The 20177-nt window shown below is 40.9% G+C and overlaps 1 protein-coding gene across 1 annotated transcript; it reads right to left on the minus strand.

The window, feature by feature from the left end:
* Positions 1-2223: 2223 nt before the first annotated feature.
* On the minus strand, positions 2224-14262 carry PCYOX1 (prenylcysteine oxidase 1). The gene is made up of 6 exons (XM_006201556.4): positions 14095-14262; positions 12698-12904; positions 11142-11316; positions 4030-4241; positions 3526-3678; positions 2224-3097 (listed from the first exon to the last, which is right to left on the minus strand). The coding sequence occupies exons 1-6, from the start codon at positions 14213-14215 to the stop codon at positions 2439-2441; spliced, it is 1527 nt and encodes a 508-aa protein (XP_006201618.2). The 5' UTR covers positions 14216-14262; the 3' UTR covers positions 2224-2438.
* Between the last annotated feature and the right edge of the window lie 5915 nt (positions 14263-20177).

The following is a 20177-nucleotide window of genomic DNA, read 5'->3' on the forward strand; positions in this document are numbered from 1 at the left end:
GTGATCGGGTAAAAAGCCTACAATCATGAATCACTTTAACTGGAGAATGGGTGTACACACAATATGTGAGGTACCTGTAAAATAGAACAAAATGGGTGGCTTATATTTATCCCCAAAATGGTATTTCCTATTCATAGGAAATGATTCAGCAAATGAAGAGCCAGAAGGATCAGACTAGAGTTGATGTGAAAGCCAACACACTTTTATTCTCCAGCAGCTCTTTAAATCTTCGCTAATGTTGACAAGCTCGTGTTTTTTGCAACTATACAGAGCTGAATTGTAGATCTGGTTCTCTGTGGTTCCGAGACCAGTAGCATCACCTAGGAACATAATAGAAATGGAGTTTTTTGTATCCCACTCCAAGCCTACTGAAACAAATTCTGGAGGTTAGGCCCAGCAATGTTTTAACAAGCCCTCCAGGTGACTGTGGTGCATACTCAAGCTGGAGAACCACTGGAGCAAAATTTGGCTTTCATTCAGCCCCTACATACATAGTTTTTACCAGTCTCTACTATAAAAAGATGATTTGAGTGGCCTTCTGGAATAATGGGCTCTGATAGTATTTTTCTTCCAATTAAAAAAAATACTGTAATTGCATTAAAACTAATATGCTCAATATACCGATAACCTGTTTTTGCTCTTTGAGAAAGCAATCTCAGGTGCCCTGTCAGAAAACAAAATCAGAGTTAGGTTTGACATAATAGCAACATTTTAAATTGGTGTTTTTCTAAACAAAAATATATCCCATTGCAAAACAAGCCTACAAGTGGTAGAAATTAAAATTATTTCATTAGTATTTACCCACTTTTAGCAATATACATAACAGTATCACATTCTCTACATACTGTCTTCATTAAAACAACAAAAGAAAAAATACAAATGCCTCTTAACATACTTCCTAAGAATAAAAATAGTAAAAAGCTGACCCTTTGACAAACTATAAATTTAATCCCTGCCTCTACATCAAATATATCTTGGCAGTTTTATCAGCATATTAATATTCACAATTGTAACAGAAGTAGGGAGGAAATTGTCTTAAATAAGACTCAGTGTTCTCTTTTTCACTAAAGTAGCTACTGCTATAATCTGGAAATGGACTTTTTCTTTTTTAATGTTAACTTGGTTGCAGTTACTTTTAGAATTCAGGAGCTTTTATTTGTCCTTCCAGTGACTAAGGACGGTCACTCGTGATCATTGTACAGATGGGAGAATTGGTTCTCAAGTTTGGCTACATGTTAGAATCATTCAAGAAGCACTCCTACAAGTGATTCCAATGTACAGCCAAGGCTGAGAACCACTGCTTTAAGATTTCAGCAACCAGTTTCTCACCCCAAATGCTACAGTACCTTTAGAAGCATTTAACAGTTTGAGCATATGCTGGATCTGATCAAGCATGGTGTCATTCTGAATATCCCACTCCAGTGCAAACTGCTCTGGAGTAATCTAAGTTGCCTCTGCTGTTAGACTGTCAATGCTTCTTACTATCAAGATTACTTGAGTTCTCACTGAGAGAAATCATTCTCTGCATCATGGATCTGCTCTGATAATGGATTGGGTTTCTTGGGACTTTTAAGGCACTAAGAACCCTTTGGAAACATAAACCCTCACATCAGTGATTCTCAATCCAGGTTGCATGCATACTAGGAACTTTAAAAAGCTACCAAAAAACAGGTCCTATCCTCAATCCATTAAATCAGAATCTCTGTTGTGGGGCTCTGTCAGTATTTTTCAAAGCTCCACAGGTGAGGGTTTGATAACAGAATGCTAAAATTTTATTAGCCAGTATTTGCTTTTCATTTTACTTGAGATTTTTGCATGACATCTTAAGTTTATACTACTGAGACTTCTGAATTTCACCCCTAAATAAACAGAGACAGAAGCAATCAAAAGAACATCCTGAAAGTCCAGACTTCAGGCATGGGCATATTTACTTTGAAAAAGGGTATAAATTACTAAATCCAGGCGTAAGATACCAGCTCCCATGTAGTTTTATGCGAATGAAAATCACATCCAGCTGTGAAGCACAAATCACCTAGTCCCCAGCTAAAAGATAAGTCGTCCTCAAGCACTCACTTAAAATGCTCTAAGGTTTTGTTCAGAATCCAGGGCCCCCACCCCAGGCCTATTAAATCAGAATCTCCAGACGAGCTAGAGAACCCATCTTGTTTAAGAAACTCAGATGATTCTTACGATCAGACACATTTGGGAAATGCTGCTGATGGATTAAAAGAGTTAAGAAATGGTGGAGATGCCACCTTTATGCCTTCATGCTTAATTAGAACCTTGTATCTTCTCATGACTCACTGGGATTACTTTTGTTAAACAATGATAATGGCAAAATAGCTGATTCAAAATCATCTCTGCTCAGACTGTGCTCTTTTTTGCCAGTGATACTCCATTTGGAACCAGGAGGGGGCGAAAAAAGAGATGGTGGTATTTCAGAGCTCAGTTTTAAGTCTCTCATATAAGTCCTCTTGGTCAATCATGTGCGTGTGTCCGTTCCAGCGATGGTAGGCGAGGAGAGCAGCATTGTAGCCCGCCACGGCGCTCATTTCCATGGCACTTGCTGCGAACTCTATGCCGCTGAGGTAATAGAGTCGATCATGGAGTATGATGGAGGGGCATTTCTCTGGAGGCGTATAATGAGGATATGCAAACCATGACTGCTTCACAGCATAATCATAGGACACAAAGAGCTTTAAAATTTGCTCTTTGCTAAGAGCTCTTGCGGAAAAGATCTTCCAAACGTGTGCCTTCTCTGCTTTTGGTTGAGGACTATTATCTTCTCTTACGGAGGACACAAACCCAATGCTGTTAATGAACAAATCTGGATTATCAGTGGTTAAGACGGTACCGAGGTCAAACTCATCTAAGGGTCTAGAGCTAAAAACAGTTGAATTCAATTGCCCCTTAATTAAAGTGGTCACTAAAGGTTCGTAGGGTTGATGGAATTCCTCAATTGGAGGATCAAAGTTGAGAAAAGTTATATTGGACATTTTTCGATTCAACGGAGTGGCCACCAAGACAATGTCATAGAAGTCCGAATGGGTCTCAGATCCAGTTTGGTAGACCACTTCATACATCTTTGTGGGATCTCCTAGAGGAAATTAGGAAGCATACATTATTTTTTTAATTGTTTCTAACATACTATAGTTTATACCTTCTAAAAATAATTCTATACCTTCTTAATAGTTTCTCTATCATTTTAAGGAATTAAAGGAAGTTTTCCCTTGCATTATTATTACATTGCCACCAATTTTCTATTTGGAATCAAAAAAAAAAAACCTTGTCAATAAGTACAGAGTATGAAATTTGTACTTTTGAGGGTGAAATTGTCTTTTAAATCCAAGGAGTTATGCTGCTGTACTTGAGCACATTTACAAATATTCCCACACGACACAACACATCCAGTCTAAAATTTCAGCATTTGGAACTGAGCAGGAGATGGTGAAAGAGGTTCTTCTCCCAGAGCAATTATTTTCTGCACAGGAAATGAGGAACAAGACAACAGATGTTCCAGCTCACCTGTCTGTTTGGTCCTTGTTTTCTCCTCTATGGATATTACTGAGCCAGATATAAGATTGCTTTTGGAAGCCTCAAGGAGCCGTGAGCAGACAAGTTTATTGCCACCTTTTACTGCCCAAAGACCAGGATCAGTAGCGGACATTGACACTGCCCCTGTGAGCGGTAGGAAAACAATGTGTTTTAATTCTGACTCTAAGAGACCCTCTCCCCACTCTCCCTTCCCAAGTAGCCGAGCCCTGCTCCAAATGTCTCCAGACACTGCCAAATGGCCTTGGGAGCAAAATCTCCCCCAGTCAAGAACCATTCAACTAATGAAAACTAAAGACACCGTTCCCATAAAGATGCACATCCACATATACATAATTTGCCAATGTTTCTGTTGGGCCTGGGGTTTCACAGAGAAAGGGGGTCTTCTCCAAATCATGGCCCAAAGTCAGGAGCCACCACAGCATCAGGTAAACCACTCCTAACTAATGTCCATGACTATTCCAAGCCCTGACTTACCCACAAAGCCATTGATGTTCATGTTTTGGCCATAATTGACCCTCATGACAGGAGTAATAACTTCATCAAGGAATTTCTCAGAGAAACCTGCTTTCTGCAAGGTTTCCAGAAGTGATCGGTTAAACAGTGCAAGGAAGTCGTCCCCTCCTAGGGAATGCAGTAACTTCTCCACGCTACTGAAGGCATAGTCATGAGATTGGTAGCGGTAGATCCTTTTGAATAGAAGAGAAATGGCCATTAAACATCAAACAAGACGGGGGAGGGTAGACATAAAGAAGGAAAAGAGCATCATAAGACTCAAACTGACTTTTCCTGTTTCCTCTGATTCCCACCTATCACGTGAGACGCAACTCAGTCACCACCTTCCCCAGAGGTCCCAGAAGCTCTTCGTCCTCCCTCTCCCCCCGCCTCCTCTGGAAGCCCACTGTCCTTTGTACACACTCTTCTGCGTTAATCTGGTCACTGGGAGCACCTTTAAAGAGGAGGGGATGTCTCGTTCTCATTCGCCTTATCTTCCAGCAGCACTGAGGCCACGTCTACAATTAAACTCTACTTTTCCACTAAGGATGATGCCCTCCACCTACCCCGCAGCCCAGCCAGAAATAACAGGCTACTTCTAACATCCTACGTGCCATCCTCAGTTCATTTAGCTTCAGACTTAAACACGTCACTTCTCCTTTCTGCTTCTCCCACCGAACATGGAAACTTCATCAGTCTTTCTAACATCTCTCTTGTTACTTCACCCTCATTTCCCTGATCTTACATCAAGATTTACATTCAAACTCTTAAAATGAAGAATGGATGTACCTGCTTCTGGTTTCTCTTCTTTGAAACATTTATGAATCTCCCAGAAGCCCAAAGTACCCTTCTTATTTTGTCATCCATTCACTTATTGAAAAAAAATCTCGCTTACTATTGCTTAATCAATAAAGTTCTGACATTAAAAAAAAATGGATTTTTTTAGAGCCAAACTCATCAAGTCTCCTTTGCTCTAACTGCAGATACAGAAACAAAGTAGAAGTAAAAGAAATGGTCTAAAAGTCACATAGCAGGTAGAAGGCTCAAGCACCTCTCTCCTCCCTGCCCTCAACCACACACCCACGCACACTCACACACACAAACACACACTCATATCTTTCACTTGGACACAGTTGGCCCAATTCCCTGGTCTCTAAATACACTCTGTTTATTGCTCCCAAACATGCACTCGCTCTTCCCTCCATGTGGATACCGTCCTCATTCCTAATCATAGAACAGCTAGCTACAGGTCCTCCAGAGCTTGAATCCCACCTCCTTTGCAAAGTCTTGCCCAACTTCCCAGTCCACGGCGATGTCACCACATTAAAAAGTCCCATAAAACTTAGCACTCATGCTGCTCATCCAATACTTAGATACTACTTTGTATTATTTAATTTTTAGAAAATATCACCTCACATTTCTCTGCACTTTGGACTTGAAATACATCCCCATAAATTAATTCATGCAATAACTCAATACGTATTTTTTCTCAGGTTGCACATGATACACAAGTGAGAAAGACATGGTTCCTTTCTGTCAAGGAATCCTATCAGTCTCCTGTCAGTGGCTGTAGGAGGAGTTTTTAAATCAACTTTCTTCTCTCAAAATGAACTGTAATTTTTCAAAGAGCAGAGATAACGTCCTACCCATTTCAACATTACCTACTGTCTAACAGTGTAGTGTACAAAACGTCAAATAAATTTGTGTGGGAAAATTCTCAGCATCCAAACTGAGAAATTAAAAGAATTGCCCCCAACCGTATCATCTGGCTTCTAGTTTCTAAGAAATTGGAAAAAGTAGGATGAAAATATTGAGTTCTTTAGAAAAATAATAGACTGAATACCTCACAAAATGAAGAGTGATCTTTTGCTAATGGTCAGCATGACAAAATAGTAGTCAATTTAATTAAAATAACTTATATATGTTGTTATAAAAAAATTATTTCCTGCCTCCTCCCACCTGAGCCCCAACCCCAATCAAACAAGCCTCCTAAATGAGGCATGAGACAACATACACCATAGAAACACTGAGCGTTGTAACTGCTCTGCAATACCAGTTGCACTAGAATACAAATCTATGGGGGAAGAGTATAGCTCAGTGGTAGCGCGCATGCCTAGCATGCACAAGGTCCTGGGTTCAATCCCCACTACCTCTATTAAAATAAATAAACCTAACTACCTCCCCCCCAAATATATTTATCAGAAAGTTAGATATAAGTAACTAGTAGTTTCTGCTAATCGATAGCTTGAATAGCCCTCTTTCTTTTTAAACTACATATATATGACCCTTAACCATGTATTCATTCATTCATTCATTCATTTATTCATTGAACAAATAATTATGGAGCATCAGCTTTGGGCCAGGCACTGTTCCAGGTGCTGAGGATGCAGAGGTCAATACAACACAGAAAAAATCCCCGCCCTAGTGGAGCATTTGTTCTAGTTGGGTAAACAGGCAATAAAAAAATTAATAAATGTAAGCAAATTACCTAGGAGTTTAGAGGATGATCATCATTAAGGAGAAAAGTAAATGAAAAAGTAAGGCTGGGAATGCTTGGAGTTGGCAGGGCTGCAGCTCTAAATAAGACGGTCCAAAAAAATAAGCAGAGTGGTCAAGGGAAGCCTCACTGAGAAGGTGACATCTGAGCAAAGGCCTGAAGGAGGTGAGGATACAAGCCCTGCAGTACCGGGAGGGGGTGGTATTTCGGGCAGAGGTAAGAGCAGCACAAAAGCCTTCCGACAGAAGCACGCCTGCTCTGCTCAAGGAACAGTGCGGCCAGTGCAGCCGACGCAGGGAGATCAGGAGAGCAGGAGGAGGCCCAGTCAGAAAAAAGGAAGGGAGAGGGAGGAAGCACTCCTAAAATGATGGAGGAAGGACCTTAGAACATCTGCCCCGACATAAAAGCTGTGGCACACATTGAACATCAACTTTTTCAAGACTCTGGAAATAAACAAAACACTTGTCCAAATCCCAGGAGTATTTATTCAAGCTAAATGGCTGAATGTTGGTAAGAAGAAATGAGCCCTGTGGCACTTGAACTTGCTTTGTTCCCATTCTCCTCTTGCTGGCAACAAGGCAGCCTTCAAAATCGGCAGCCTTGCCACTGCAATCTTGCTGTGACCCCAGCAAGCTGGAAGCCACAGGATAAGGCAGGTCTGGAGAGCCCCCAAAATTCCTATGCTTGGGTGATTACCTTGGGCCCATCTAAATAATGAAGAATATCTCCCCACTTTGAGTCCCTTAACTTAATTATATTTACAAAGTTCCTTTTACCATGTAAGGTAACACATTCACAGGTTCCAGGGATTAGGACGTGGAAACCTTGCAGAGGAAGGCATTATTCAGCCTACCCCAGGAGGCTACTCCAACAATCCAGACTACAGATAAGAGTGGCTTGGATCAAACTGGTAGCAGTAATGATGGCAAGAAGTGGTGAAGTTTTGGATTTTTTTTTTAAAGACTGCATACTTTTTAAAGATAGGATTCAAGATAGACTGGATTTGGGAAATGAGAGAACAAAAAAAAGAGTAAAAAATGACTCAAAATATTTGTTACGAGTAACTTTTTTCCTTTTAGGGAAAAAAAGGGGATGTTTATAAAGCCTTTCACTCTGAGCTCTTTCAGTCTCAGATCAAGAAGTGTGAAGGATCTAACATATCCCCAGACATACACTAAGTACTGGGGACAAGAGTGAGCTTTAGCCTAGCCTATCAGCCAAGGTATCGCAACAGGAAGCCATCAGTGGACCACAGGGTTCAATGCAATAAGTATCTGAGTGAATATCTACTACATTCTAGTTAATGAGCATACTGTGGAACAACACAAGTTGAGCATGTGGTGTGCACATACAATGCCTAAGAGATGTTTGAAAAGAGAGATGAATGGTGACTAGGGAATTAGGGGAAGGTGCCCAGAGTATTAAGAAAGGGGTGAGATAAGAGACTGAACTCTGGGATAAGGAATGGCATCCAGGCAGAAGAATTGCCTAAATAAATGCTCAGAACTGGAAATTAACTTGGAAGTGTGGATATCAGGGGCTGCAAGTTCTCTACCCAAGTACCTCCAACAACAGAGAAAAATGAGTGCATCCTCCCAGGGTGTAGGGTGTTGCCTAACACAAGCGTGAACCGTCTTTCAAGTGTCACGGATTACTACTGCCACACGGACCTGGGCTCACACTGTGCACACTCTGGAACGGAAGCACAAAAATGACAATGCACTTCCTCGAAGCCGGTCAGCAGACCTCCCCAAAAGTTCCTACAGAAAATCACAAGCCACTTTCAAAAGGAGCCAACTGGATCTGTCATATGTATTCCAAAAAAAAGAGCGAAAATGTTGAGCGAGGACTTTAATTTTCTACACCATTCAAAGAAAAAAACTCAAGAATATTCTCCAATTGTGCATTTTAACCTAGTGGTCTCAACTCTGATTATTAAGATTCACCTAAGATGAACATACCAATGCCCAGATCCTACTCCAGAACAATGAAATAAAAATTCTCTGGGATAGAGCACAGTGTTCTCATTTTTAAAAGATCCCGGGGTCGCGGAGGAAGGTATGTAACTCAGTGGTAGAGCGCATGCTTAATTAGCATGCACAAGGTCCTGGGTTCAATCCTCAGTACCTCTATTAAAAAAAAATACATGTATGTGTGTGTGTATACGTATACATATATATGCCAAATTACCTCCCCCTGGTAGTAAAAATTCCCCATGTGAATACCATTTGCAGTCAGGGTTGAGAACTACTGCTTTACTGAAATGTAAGGATTCCTCTCTTGGCAACTTCTGTGGCTCCCAATCCTGGCTTCTGTGACATGGGTGATACTGCAAATATTTAACAACTGGTACAGCATTAAATAGAAAGTAGACTGACTCCAGCACTGGAACTGAATCAAGGCTTCGTGCTGGGGGGGGACGGGGGAGGGTATATAGCTCAGTAGTAGAGTGTGTGTGCCTAGCATGCATGAGGTCCTGGGTTCAACCCCCAGTACCTCCATTTTAAAAAAAAGACTCCCTGCAGGGGGCAGGGGAGGAGGTTCCTGAGGAAGACAAAACAGGCAGGCAGCAGCTATTTCACAACCCCAGCAGTATTTCACTACTTCAGCTACTGGCACACGCTGGCTCAATACCTGCCTTCTCACCAACTATCTCACAGGGTATGATAAAATTACCAAAATAAGATTTGCATGATCTTGGTTTATTGAAAGAAACAGACATGTCTGATGCATGACCCTTTAAAAAACAGAAAGGTCAGTGCTATATAATCAAGTATCAAAGATACACCGGAGAGGGGCAGTCATTCCATAGTTTGGAAACTGTTTCCTAAAATCAAAAATAGTACAGAGGGGAGGCTATAGCTCAGTGGTAGAGCGCGTGCCTAGCATGCATGAGGTCCTAGGTTCAATCCCCAGTACTTCTATTAAAGATAAATTAATAACCTAATTACCTCCTCCCACCAAAAAAAGCAAACAAGCAACACCCTCACTCGGTCTTTTTTACAGTTCTGTAATATACAGAATTCACTTCAAAAGTGATTTCTTGATCTCTCAAAGGGCAATTCTCTACATGTCAAGCAAGCCACAGATAGGAAAACCGGCAGGGCTGTGTCTGATGCCATGAGAACTTGAGTTTCCTGCTAAGCGTGCACCAACATGCCACCTTTTTTTTAAAAAGGGAACGGCTGTCTCTATACAAGTTCTATATATTTTCCTAGTTAACTGCTGTCTCTCTATCAGAAGGTATGTTCTCTGAGGGCACGGACATGTTCTAGGTTCTATATCTTTAGGACTTAGAATAGTGCCTGGCACATACTAAACAGTATTTGGTGAATGAATAAATGAATGACTACTTTAAAACAACCTGCACTGCAGCCAAACTTAACATACCCACTGGAAAGATGTTCAAGGAACTGACCTCAGAATGATGTTTAGAACAAAAGGAATTCCTAACTACTATAAGTTAAAGAAACTAAAGTATATTCATCCTATGTAACTCTTACATTTGTTCTGGTCAATACTTGATCACATGACATGTAATTTTACCTTCTTTTTTTTTTTAATCATTATTTTTTTAGTTTTCACCTTAATGGAGGCACTGGGGATTGAACCCAGGACCTTGCGCACACCAAACACATGCTCTACCACTCAGCTATATCACTCACCCCCAAATTTTCCTTCTTAACAATTCTTTTACTATGTTGGAACAATCATAGTAATGAAATATTACTAGCATTTACAAGTTAAATCATTCCAGCATCTAAAACTGTAAACCAGCATAAAAGTCAGTACATGCCAGCAAACTTAAAAAAACTGATTGTATCTTTCAAAGCTAGATTGGTAACTTTATGTTATTTTTTTCCTACTTAACAAAGCAATGCCCAGTCATACACATGGAAAATTTCGAAAACAACAGAAAAACATAAAGAAGAAGGGGCACCTGTATTCTAACTACCCAGAACAAGGCTGAAATTGAATATCTTAATTTAAATTCTTGAGGCATAAAACTGATACTCTATTCCAGGCTGCTGGCTCACTGAAACATCATCCCATAATCAAATACAGCTCCTTTAAGTCTTCTGATCCCTTCTACAAGCTCTTGCACACATTACCTCATTGATCTACTCACAACCCTAACACACTTCAGAAATTAAGAGTGAGGACCCTGGAGCCAGATTGCCTGGGTGAGAACTCCAGCCCCACCCCCTACTCGCTGGGTGTACTTGCCCACCTGAAACCTCTCTAAGCCGCCACCTCCCACATCTGTAAAAAGAAGCTAATCACACTACCTACCTCAGAGAGCCGTCATGAGACTTTAAGGATTTAGTATTTGTAGAGTAATTAAAAGTGTCTGACAAAACAAAATGAGCATTTGCAAAATATACTTGAGCATCTGCAAAAATAATTTCAGAGGCGAAAATAAACTCCCCTTTCAATTTCCAAGTGGATACATGGTCTGCATAATTTATGCAAAACATTTTGCCTAACAATCTGACAAACAGGCCTTGCGGTTAGGTATAGAACTGTTCCAAAAAACTCTGATTCTAAACATCATCTAATAAAAGGTCTTAGGTTAGATGGAAGAGAAAAAAATTACCTCATAAACTTGTCTAATATATCCTCTACCCACATGTGCATTCGGAGGGACTGAAATCCATAGTGCCAAATTAGTTTAATCATGTTAATTATAAACCAGCTGCTCTCCTCATATACCAGAGTCTCTCCGTTATACACCCCAACTAGGCCACTAGGGCTCTGAACGGCAGAGAGACCTGCAAAAACAAAGAAAGGGTAGCTAAGTCAGTGGTGTCCACGCTGATCAAAGGAAAGAAGGTAATCTGAAGCTACTGGAGACACTGTGAAGTGAGCGAATTCCGGGCTTCCCCTAGTTCTCAGGAGACATATCCAAGCTCTATCTTTAGAACAGTGTGTGATACCCTAGACACTCACCACACTGTCCAAAAGCAGATTCCCTGAAAGATGGCTTAGATGATTGTGCACATGTATCAAAATTAGACTGGCTATATTTAGTCTAAAAAGACGAAAAAGTCAAAAGAAAAAGCCAGAGTGCCAGCTGAGTTCAACTTAAAAACTGAAATGTTAGATAGGATTTTTTGCAGCATAAATTGCTCCTGGCATCCACTTGCCTTCATGGAGGAAAGAGGCCCAGGGAACATCCACAGGAGATATGGAAAGCAGCTAAGGAAAAGGCAGCCCCACTCTTGGGCAAATCCTATTTTGCATAACTGGGTATTTCTGATAACTGGAAGGAGGCCAAAATTACACAATATTCACTGAGGAAAGAGCCTGTAGAGGCCTGCAGAATTCCCCCAACACCTGTCAGGCACCTCTGCTGGTAGGGAAGCAGTCAGATGTCCCAAGTTCCAGGCACATGTTTGCACCTAAAGCTGTGTGACTTTAAGCCAGACACTTCAAGTCTCTGGGCCTCATTCCCCAAGATGTAAGATGAACACACTAGGTTTCTGCTAACTCAAACCATTCTTTGACTCTTTTTATTTTTGATTTTTTTTAAATTGAAATATAGTCGGTTTACAATGTTGTGTTAATTTCTGGTATACAGCATAGTGATTCAGTAATATATATTATACATACATATATATTCCTTGTCATATTCTTTTTCATTATAGGCTATTACAAGGTAGTGAATATATTTTCCTGTGCTATACAGTAGGACCTTATTGTTTATCTATTTTAAATATAGTAGTTAATATCTGCAGATTCTGAACTCCCAATTTATCCCTCGAACCCCTCTTTGCCCCTAGTAACTATAGGTCTGTTTTCTATGTCTGTGAGTCTGTTTCTGCTCCATAAATTAGTTCATTTGTGGTTTTTTTTAAGCATTCTCTGATTCTTAACAGGAACCCAGAGGTTTAAGAACCAGCAACAGTAACCATCCCCACCCTGCGCCCCATGTCTGTAATTCCAGATAACTGAAGATACAGATAACTAGTGCCCCATTACAGCAGCACAGAACCTGAGGCAGAACGAATGGCTAGAAGGAAAGTGCGGGAAATAGTTTTACCAGCTTCTCTGTAAAAGACAACTGACAAGGCAGAAGAGTTTCAGTTCCCTGTCTGACAACAATATCCATGGATATTGAAACCTGCTTAGCTGGAAGACAAAATTACATACCCAGGTCCTTGACGAAACGCTTCATGTGCAGATTTAAAGGATGGATGATAGAGCCTCCTGCCTCATATTCGTGTCCCTGCATAGTCAACGTGGCCAGACGGCCCCCCACCTCTCCTTTTTCAATCACGTGAATCTTCACATGTTCCCCAAATTTCTGCCGCAGACAATAGGCTGCTGAAGTGCCACCAATTCCAGCTCCAATAATAGCTATGAGGAGAAAAAAAAAAAAAAAGAAGAGTTCATTTTTCCCTCTTACCAGCTTTGTAGGTTTTGTTAGTTTTTGAAAGGCTGTAAATCAAATTTTTTTAAAAATGTTACTTAAGCCTGTTAAAAACAATTTAAGGCAGGCTGGTGGAGGGGGTAAGGGGGGAGTGACAGTTGCAGTGAAGATAGAATTCTGAATCTGGGCAGCCACTGCTCCCATTCAAAAGTGGTAGTAGATTAACTTATAAATTGATATTAATTGGGGGTTGTGTTTGGTTGGTTGGTTTGGTTTGGGTTTTTGGTTTATTTTGGGTGTTTTTTGTTTTTGCCAGATGCCCCAAGATTCTCACAGTTCTTTGCGAAGGTACCAAGTGGTCCGCACACCCTTCTTTGTGCCCTACGCATGGGAACAGAGGAGGTGGGGCCTTCCCAGCACGCATTTTAAATAAAGTGGCCGCCATTTTTCCCTGGATGTGGTCTGTCTCGTTAACACAAACAGGCTCCTGAACCCAAAGAGCAGAGCCTTATTTAAGGGGAATAAAAATAATAACAATAATAATAAGCCAAGCAACACAAAACAAACAGGGAGCAAAACACCACGAAGACTGAAACTAGAAAGAGTGACGGTTTCGGCTGTGTAGTCGTCCCAGGCAGAGAAATTGTGCACGCCACGGGCCTCCGCCAGCCGGCGGACTTCAGCGGAGCCGACGGGGGAAGGGCGCCCCAGCCCATCATGGGAAGCAGGCGCGGTCAGCGCGGTCAGCCTGTTTGCACTGCTGGGTGTGCTGTGCCCGCGTGCGCCTCTCGTCTGCAGAGCTGAAGCGGCCCATTGCTCCAAGACGAGCCAAAGGGCTGGCCTCCCACAAGTGCAGCAAAGGGAGGTGGCGAGAGGGACCTCGGCCACCTGGAGCCCCAGGCCTCCCAAGACAGGTTCTGCAGGGCCGCTTGGTCCGGGTCCCCTCCACGGCCGGTTCCTCAAGTGGGCCTGTCTCAATGCCCGGGAAGGCGCGGTCCCCGGGGAACAAAAAGTGGCCCCCAAGGTGCTAACAGGGAAGATCACGACTTGCGCAGAGGGCTGGTTCCGCGCTGCCCGGCAGGCTCATGGGTGCCGGGAACGGCGCATCAGGCAGCGGCAGCCGGGTGCGGGGCGCGCTCTCGCAACCCCCTGCCCCCGCCGCCTCCTTCTCGCCTACCGATCTTCTCCGGCGCAGCCCGCGGCTCAGCGCTCCCGGGGCAACCCCAGCCACACAGCAGCAGCAGCCCCAGCCATAGCCCCACAGCCGAGCAAGCGAGCTTCCCCGCGGTGCACTTCATGTCTCTCCCAGCGCTGCAGACCGACTAGAGCGCCGGGCTGTCAGCCCCTGTTTGAGCCTGCGCTCTCCGTCCGCCCCGCCCCGTGGCTGGCCTCGCCCCCCCAAGCCCCGCCCAGTTACCCCCACCCCCACCCCATACCCCAGTGCAGGCCCCTGACACCCGAAGTCCACACTTCCCTCCAGGCGCTCCCAATCCGGGTCCCATTGGTCCCCCAAGCCCGCCCTGCCCCTCCGAATACCATCCTGCTTCAGAGAGACACCAAAAGCCCCAGGGGAGGCGGACCCCACCTTTTAATTTCCTCAGTAGTGCCCTCTTCCGTCTCATCAAACGCTCTTGCTCAAAGAATGCACATGGCTAGTCGCTGTCAGGTACAGACGGGTTGCAACAAACACTGAGTGATCGCTATGTTCACTGTGTTAGGGAATGTTGGATATGAAATAAATGGGTAAATGGTGCTAGATGAAAGGAAAGAAAAATGGGGGAGACCAGGGATGTGGTGGTCCAAAGCGAAGGGAGAGGAAAAGTAATGACAGACATGAATGAAAGTATTGTATCCATGTCATATAGTGGAACATTATGCAAGCATTAAAAAAATGTAGGATTTGTATCTATTGTCCTAGTATTGTCAGGTGAGAAAAGCTGCTGACTGAGTAATGGGTATTATATGATCCTATTTCTGTTATTACAATACCCCATCCAAACAAAAAAAAAGGGAAAAGAAAAAAAGAAAAACTAGTACATGAACATGAAGAACAGTATGGATGGAAGGAAAGTAAGTTTGATAAAAAGAATAACCTTTCTAACTTTGAGAGAAGTAGAAAACCCACTACAAAAAGGATTCATTTATTGGACAAATATTTATTGACTTCCTTCCAAGTGGCAGGCAATGTTCCAGGTACTTGAGAAAGAAACAGTGAATAAAACAGATTTTTTAAAATATTTATTCTCATAATGCAGACATTCTAGTGGAGGGAGATAGACAATAATTAGAATAAATGAACAAATGATGTAATATAGACTGGGGAAAGAGGATTGCAGAATGGCTTGCAATTTTGAATAGCTTGGTCAGGGTAGACCTCACTGACCAGGATGGCATTTAAGCACTTAAGCAAAAGTTTGCAGAAGTGAGGGGTTGAGCCAGGTGAATATCTGGGGAAAGAGATTTCTAGGCAAAGAGAATGAATGTCTGGCATGGTTAAGGAACAGGATGGAGGCCAGTGGAGCAGAGTAAGAAAGGGGGAATGGAGGTGTTTCTGGAACAAGATGCAAATCATACATGAATTAAATACTTCTACTTAAGAACATAAAAATATGAAGATTAAATCTCCTTTTTCTACAAATTACAAAGAAAGAACTAAATTATGTGTCTTTTCTTTTTCCAAGTTACATTATGCTCACAACGCCTCACTACATTAAGCCTAAAAGGCCTTCAGTAAATATGTCGGCTGATTACAATTAACCATGTCAGTAAACTTGACACAAGTGTCCTAAGTGTAAACTTTCATTTCTGCTTCTGAAACATTAGGAAAATTTTTTCAGAAAGGACCCTCGGTGAAGAGGCAGTATACAGAACTTGCAAAGTGGAGGTGGATTGAAGGCTTTCTTGTTCTGCACTCTTGCCTTTTCAAGAAATATTATCACTAAAACTCAAAAAGATTAGTTTTTTTAATCATGGGAATTGTTGCCACAAATATGAAGTGCAATATAATAAGGTGTATTAGAATATTTATTTAGAGTGTTGTTCGAAAAAGCAATCTCCTTTGGAAACTAAACACTGACTAAGATTCTCTCCTTGACCAAATTCTAGCCAAGTTCCTCAGAGCACTCTTTCCAACAGGGGCTCAACTTAAGCATATAAAGACTTGAACAAACACTAACATCAGTTACCACAGCTCAGAGCTGCATCCTTCCAGTGAGCTTAGCTCACCTTAAAGTGGCTATCTGAGTAAACACAAGGCTGCCAAAAAAAATTTAATGTTCGTTCCAGCCAACAAATGAAGATAGAGCCCTTACCTCCTAGCCTTTGTGGGAGGACAGGGAACTGAATTTGATAAGCAGCAATTAACGAGAGCAGAGGCGTTTCACCTGCCTAACTGCTGCTACTTCTGAATTTTTGTAATCTTTCACTTCCCTAGCTCTACTGAGCCCCTATTCATCCCCACCCCACCCCTATTCCATCATTCTCCTTTTAAAACATGAGATCGCCTATAACTAAATCAAAGTCTATTTGTACAATTCACACTGGACTTCTTCCTGTTACAACAGTATATTATTGATTAAAATTTAGACGTTGATTACAGTCCAGCTTTGTATTCACACTGGACTTTTCCCCACTGAAATGGCATACTACTGAAAAAGGTTAAAATTCAACCAGTCTGGCTTTGACAACAATCAAATCAAGAATTCTGCCATGTCTCCAGGTTTTGTTTTTTTCCATTAAAACTACCTTGAAGAAATTCATTTTCCTATGTTCTTACTTTCACACATCTCATTTCTTTCTCATTCTGAATAGCCTAACTGGTATTTATTGTGTCTTATGCAAGATAGGAAATTCAGAAGCAATATGAGAAAAGATAAACCTATTTGATTACATAAAACACAAACATTTTCAGATAGCAAGAGACAGAATTATGAAAGTTAAAAAAAATATGAGAAAAAGTATTTGCCACTAAAGTGACAGACTAGATGGTAGTTTATATCACAAACATACAAAGAGCTCTACAAATGGATAAGAAGCAGTAAAAAACTCAATATAAATACAGACTAAGTACATGAATAGGCAAATTACAAAAGAGAAAGCAAGTGCCATTGGTCAAAAAAGCACACATGAAGAAATGTTCAACTCCAGTAGCACTTTAGACGAGTGCAAATGCAAGTGAGGAGATACTAGTTTTTATGGATCATATTGGCAAAAATTAGTAAGACTAATAACATCTTAATGAAGGAGAAAATAAGGTGGAGTAGATGGAGATCTCAGGAGCTGACTCTGTTGGGGGGAGTGTGAATGACTAAAACCTTTGAAAAACAATTATTTACTAAGATATAGAGAGAGATACCATTTAATCAAGAAATATCATGTTTGGAAATGTATTCTACAGAAATAAAAGAACCACTCATAAGGAAAAATGTACCAGGGTGCTTACTGCAACACTGTAGTGGCAAGGGGTGGGGAGGCACTAGGTATAAAATTCTAACAGACATAAGGAGAAATTGACTGAAACGCAATAACAGTAGAGATGCTAACATCCCACTTACATCAACAGACAGATCTTCCATGCAGAAAACCAATAAGGAAAAGAAAAGGAAAAAAAAGAAAAAGAAAAGAAAATTACAGACCAATATCACTGATGAACATAGATGCAAAAATCCTCAACAAAATATGAGCAAACTGAAGCCAACAATATGTTAAAAGGGTCACACACCATGATCAAGCAGGCTTTATCCTAGAAATGCAAGAATGGTTCAGTATCTAATAATCAATAAATGGGACATACTACACCAACTAATCAAAAAATAAAAACCATATGATTATCTCAATACATGCATGAAAAGCTTTCAACAAAATTCAACATCCATTTAGGATAAAAACTCTGAATAAAGTGGGTATAGAGGGAACATACATCAACACAATAAAGGCCATATATGATAAGCCCACAGCTACCATACTTAGCGGCAAAAAGCTGAAAGCATTTCCTCTAAGATCAGTAGCAAGGCAAGGATGCTCACTCTCGCCACTATTATTCAACCAGTATTGGAAGTCCCAGCAACAGCAATCAGACAAGAGTAAGAAATAAAAAGAATATAAATTGGAAACTAATAAATAACACTATAACTGTTTGCAGATGATATATATTATACATAAAAATTCTAATGATGTCATTTAAAAGATTACTAGTGCTCATCAAGGAATTCAGTAAAGTTGCAGAAAACAAAATTAATATACAGAAATCTGTTGCATTTCCATACACTAACAACAAACTATCAGAAAGTGATATTAAGGAAACAATCCCATTTACAATCGCATAAAAAAGAATAAAATACTTAGGAATAAACCTATATAGGGAAATATAAGACCTATACTCAGAAAACTATAACATACTGATGAAGGAAATTGAAAATGATACAAACAGATGGAAAGACATGCCATGCTCGTGGATTGGAAGAATTAATATTGTTACAATGACCATAGATTGCCCAAGGCAATGCAATCCATATCAAAGCATCAACGGCATTTTTCACAGAACTAAAACAAATAATTTTAATATCTGTATGGAAGCACAAAAGATCCCAAATAGCCAAAGCAATCTTGAGAAAGAAGAACAGACCAGAAGGGATCACACCTCTTGACTTCAGGCTATACTACTAAGTCACAGTAATGAAAACAGTATGGCAATGACACAAAAATAGACGCATAGCTCATTGGAACAGAATAGAGTCCAGAAATGAACCCACACATATATGGACAATTAATCTATGACAAAGGAGGGAAAAACATACAATGGAGAAAGACAACCTTTTCAATAAACAATGTTGGGAAAACTAGACAAATACATGCAAAAGAATTAAACTGGACTACTTTCCCACACCATGCACAAAAATAACTTCAAAATGGATTAAAAAACTTGAAACCATAAAACTTCTCAATGAAAACACAGGCAGTTAGCTCTCTGATGTCGATCTTAGCAATATTCTTTTGGGTATGTTTCCTCAGGCAAGGGAAACAAAAGCAAAAATGAACAAATTGGATTACATTGAGCTACAAACTTCTGAACAGTGAAAGAAACTATCAACAAAATGAAAAGGCCACCAACTGAATTGGAGAAGATATCTGCAAATGCTATATCCAATAAGGGGTTAATATCAAAAAAATACACAAAGAACTCTACCCATCTTCAGTTTGGAAGAATCATGCCCCTACATGATGTATTTACCAGATCTCCTTAGGAGACATAGGAATGCCTGCTCAATTCATACAGAGCAATTTACTCATGGTGCTGGCAAGGTAACCCTTTAGGATATAACATTAATTTTTTTTAATCCTGTAAGGGGTCACTACGACTCACTTCTCACCTTCTATGTGCACATCTGGACTATGTAAATTGTCAGTATGTCATCTGATGTATAACCTTTTGTCTCCAAAATGTATGTAACTGTGCTTTAACTTCTAATGGGCAGACCAGTCCTCAGAGCTTTCTGAAAGGCTGTCTCCTGGAATATTATCCTCAGGTTGGCTCAAATAAAATTCTCTATTTCTTTTTTAGATTCACTATTAATTAATTTTTCATCAACATTTATTTTCATGGTATAGCCAGCAGGGTATCAGAGACACCCACCAGAGGGTAGCTGGAGTTTACCCCAGACTGGTGCTTGGTACCAGCGCAGGCCTTTTGAGCCCCACCAGCTTCTCAATACTCCTCAGCTCTTTCAGCGAGTTCTCCTGATATCCAGATCTTCTTGTTTTAAGAGATAATCCTAAAAATTACATTTGAGCTGTTTTAACTTAAGACTTGGAGTCTTAAGTAAGAGGCACTGATGCATTTCCTAGGCAGGGCTCTAAGGGGATCTGGGAGGGAGGCTCAGGGAAACATAGGTCACCAGGTTTTTGCTAAATCTGGCTTAACTGAAAAACAGGTAGATATACGGTCTGAACAAACTGTTTGCTAGTGAAATGAGAGACAATTATTCCACTCTGAAGAAAAGGGACATTTGCTCCTTCTGGCCACAAGATGTCCTCAGGTGACTGAAAACCTAGGGGAAGTGTCAGGATTAATTCTTGTGGCGTGCAGCAGTCTCACAGGGAATCTCTCTACAACCATTTAGTAAATTCTGCTCTTCCTGGGATGTGTGATATAAAGACTGATCACCTAGGGCTCTGAGTACTCACAGAAAAAAAGAGGAACAAACAAAGACATGTAAATGAGTCAAATCAACCCAAGGATGACACTTGGGGAGCTGGATTCAG

Source organism: Vicugna pacos, chromosome 15, assembly GCF_048564905.1.
Source record: "Vicugna pacos chromosome 15, VicPac4, whole genome shotgun sequence".
NCBI classification, from domain to species: Eukaryota; Metazoa; Chordata; class Mammalia; order Artiodactyla; family Camelidae; genus Vicugna; species Vicugna pacos.

Bases quoted from the DNA above. Each gene is read 5' to 3' on its own strand.
- PCYOX1 (XM_006201556.4), bottom strand. From the start codon at position 14,215: ATGAAGTGCACCGCGGGGAAGCTCGCTTGCTCGGCTGTGGGGCTATGG. The intron at 11,317-12,697 runs GTATGTAATTTT...TTGTTTTTGCAG, and splicing joins GCGTTTCGTCAAGGACCTGG to GTCTCTCTGCCGTTCAGAGC. The intron at 3,679-4,029 runs GTAAGTCAGGGC...TACCGCTCACAG, and splicing joins GAACATCAATGGCTTTGTGG to GGGCAGTGTCAATGTCCGCT.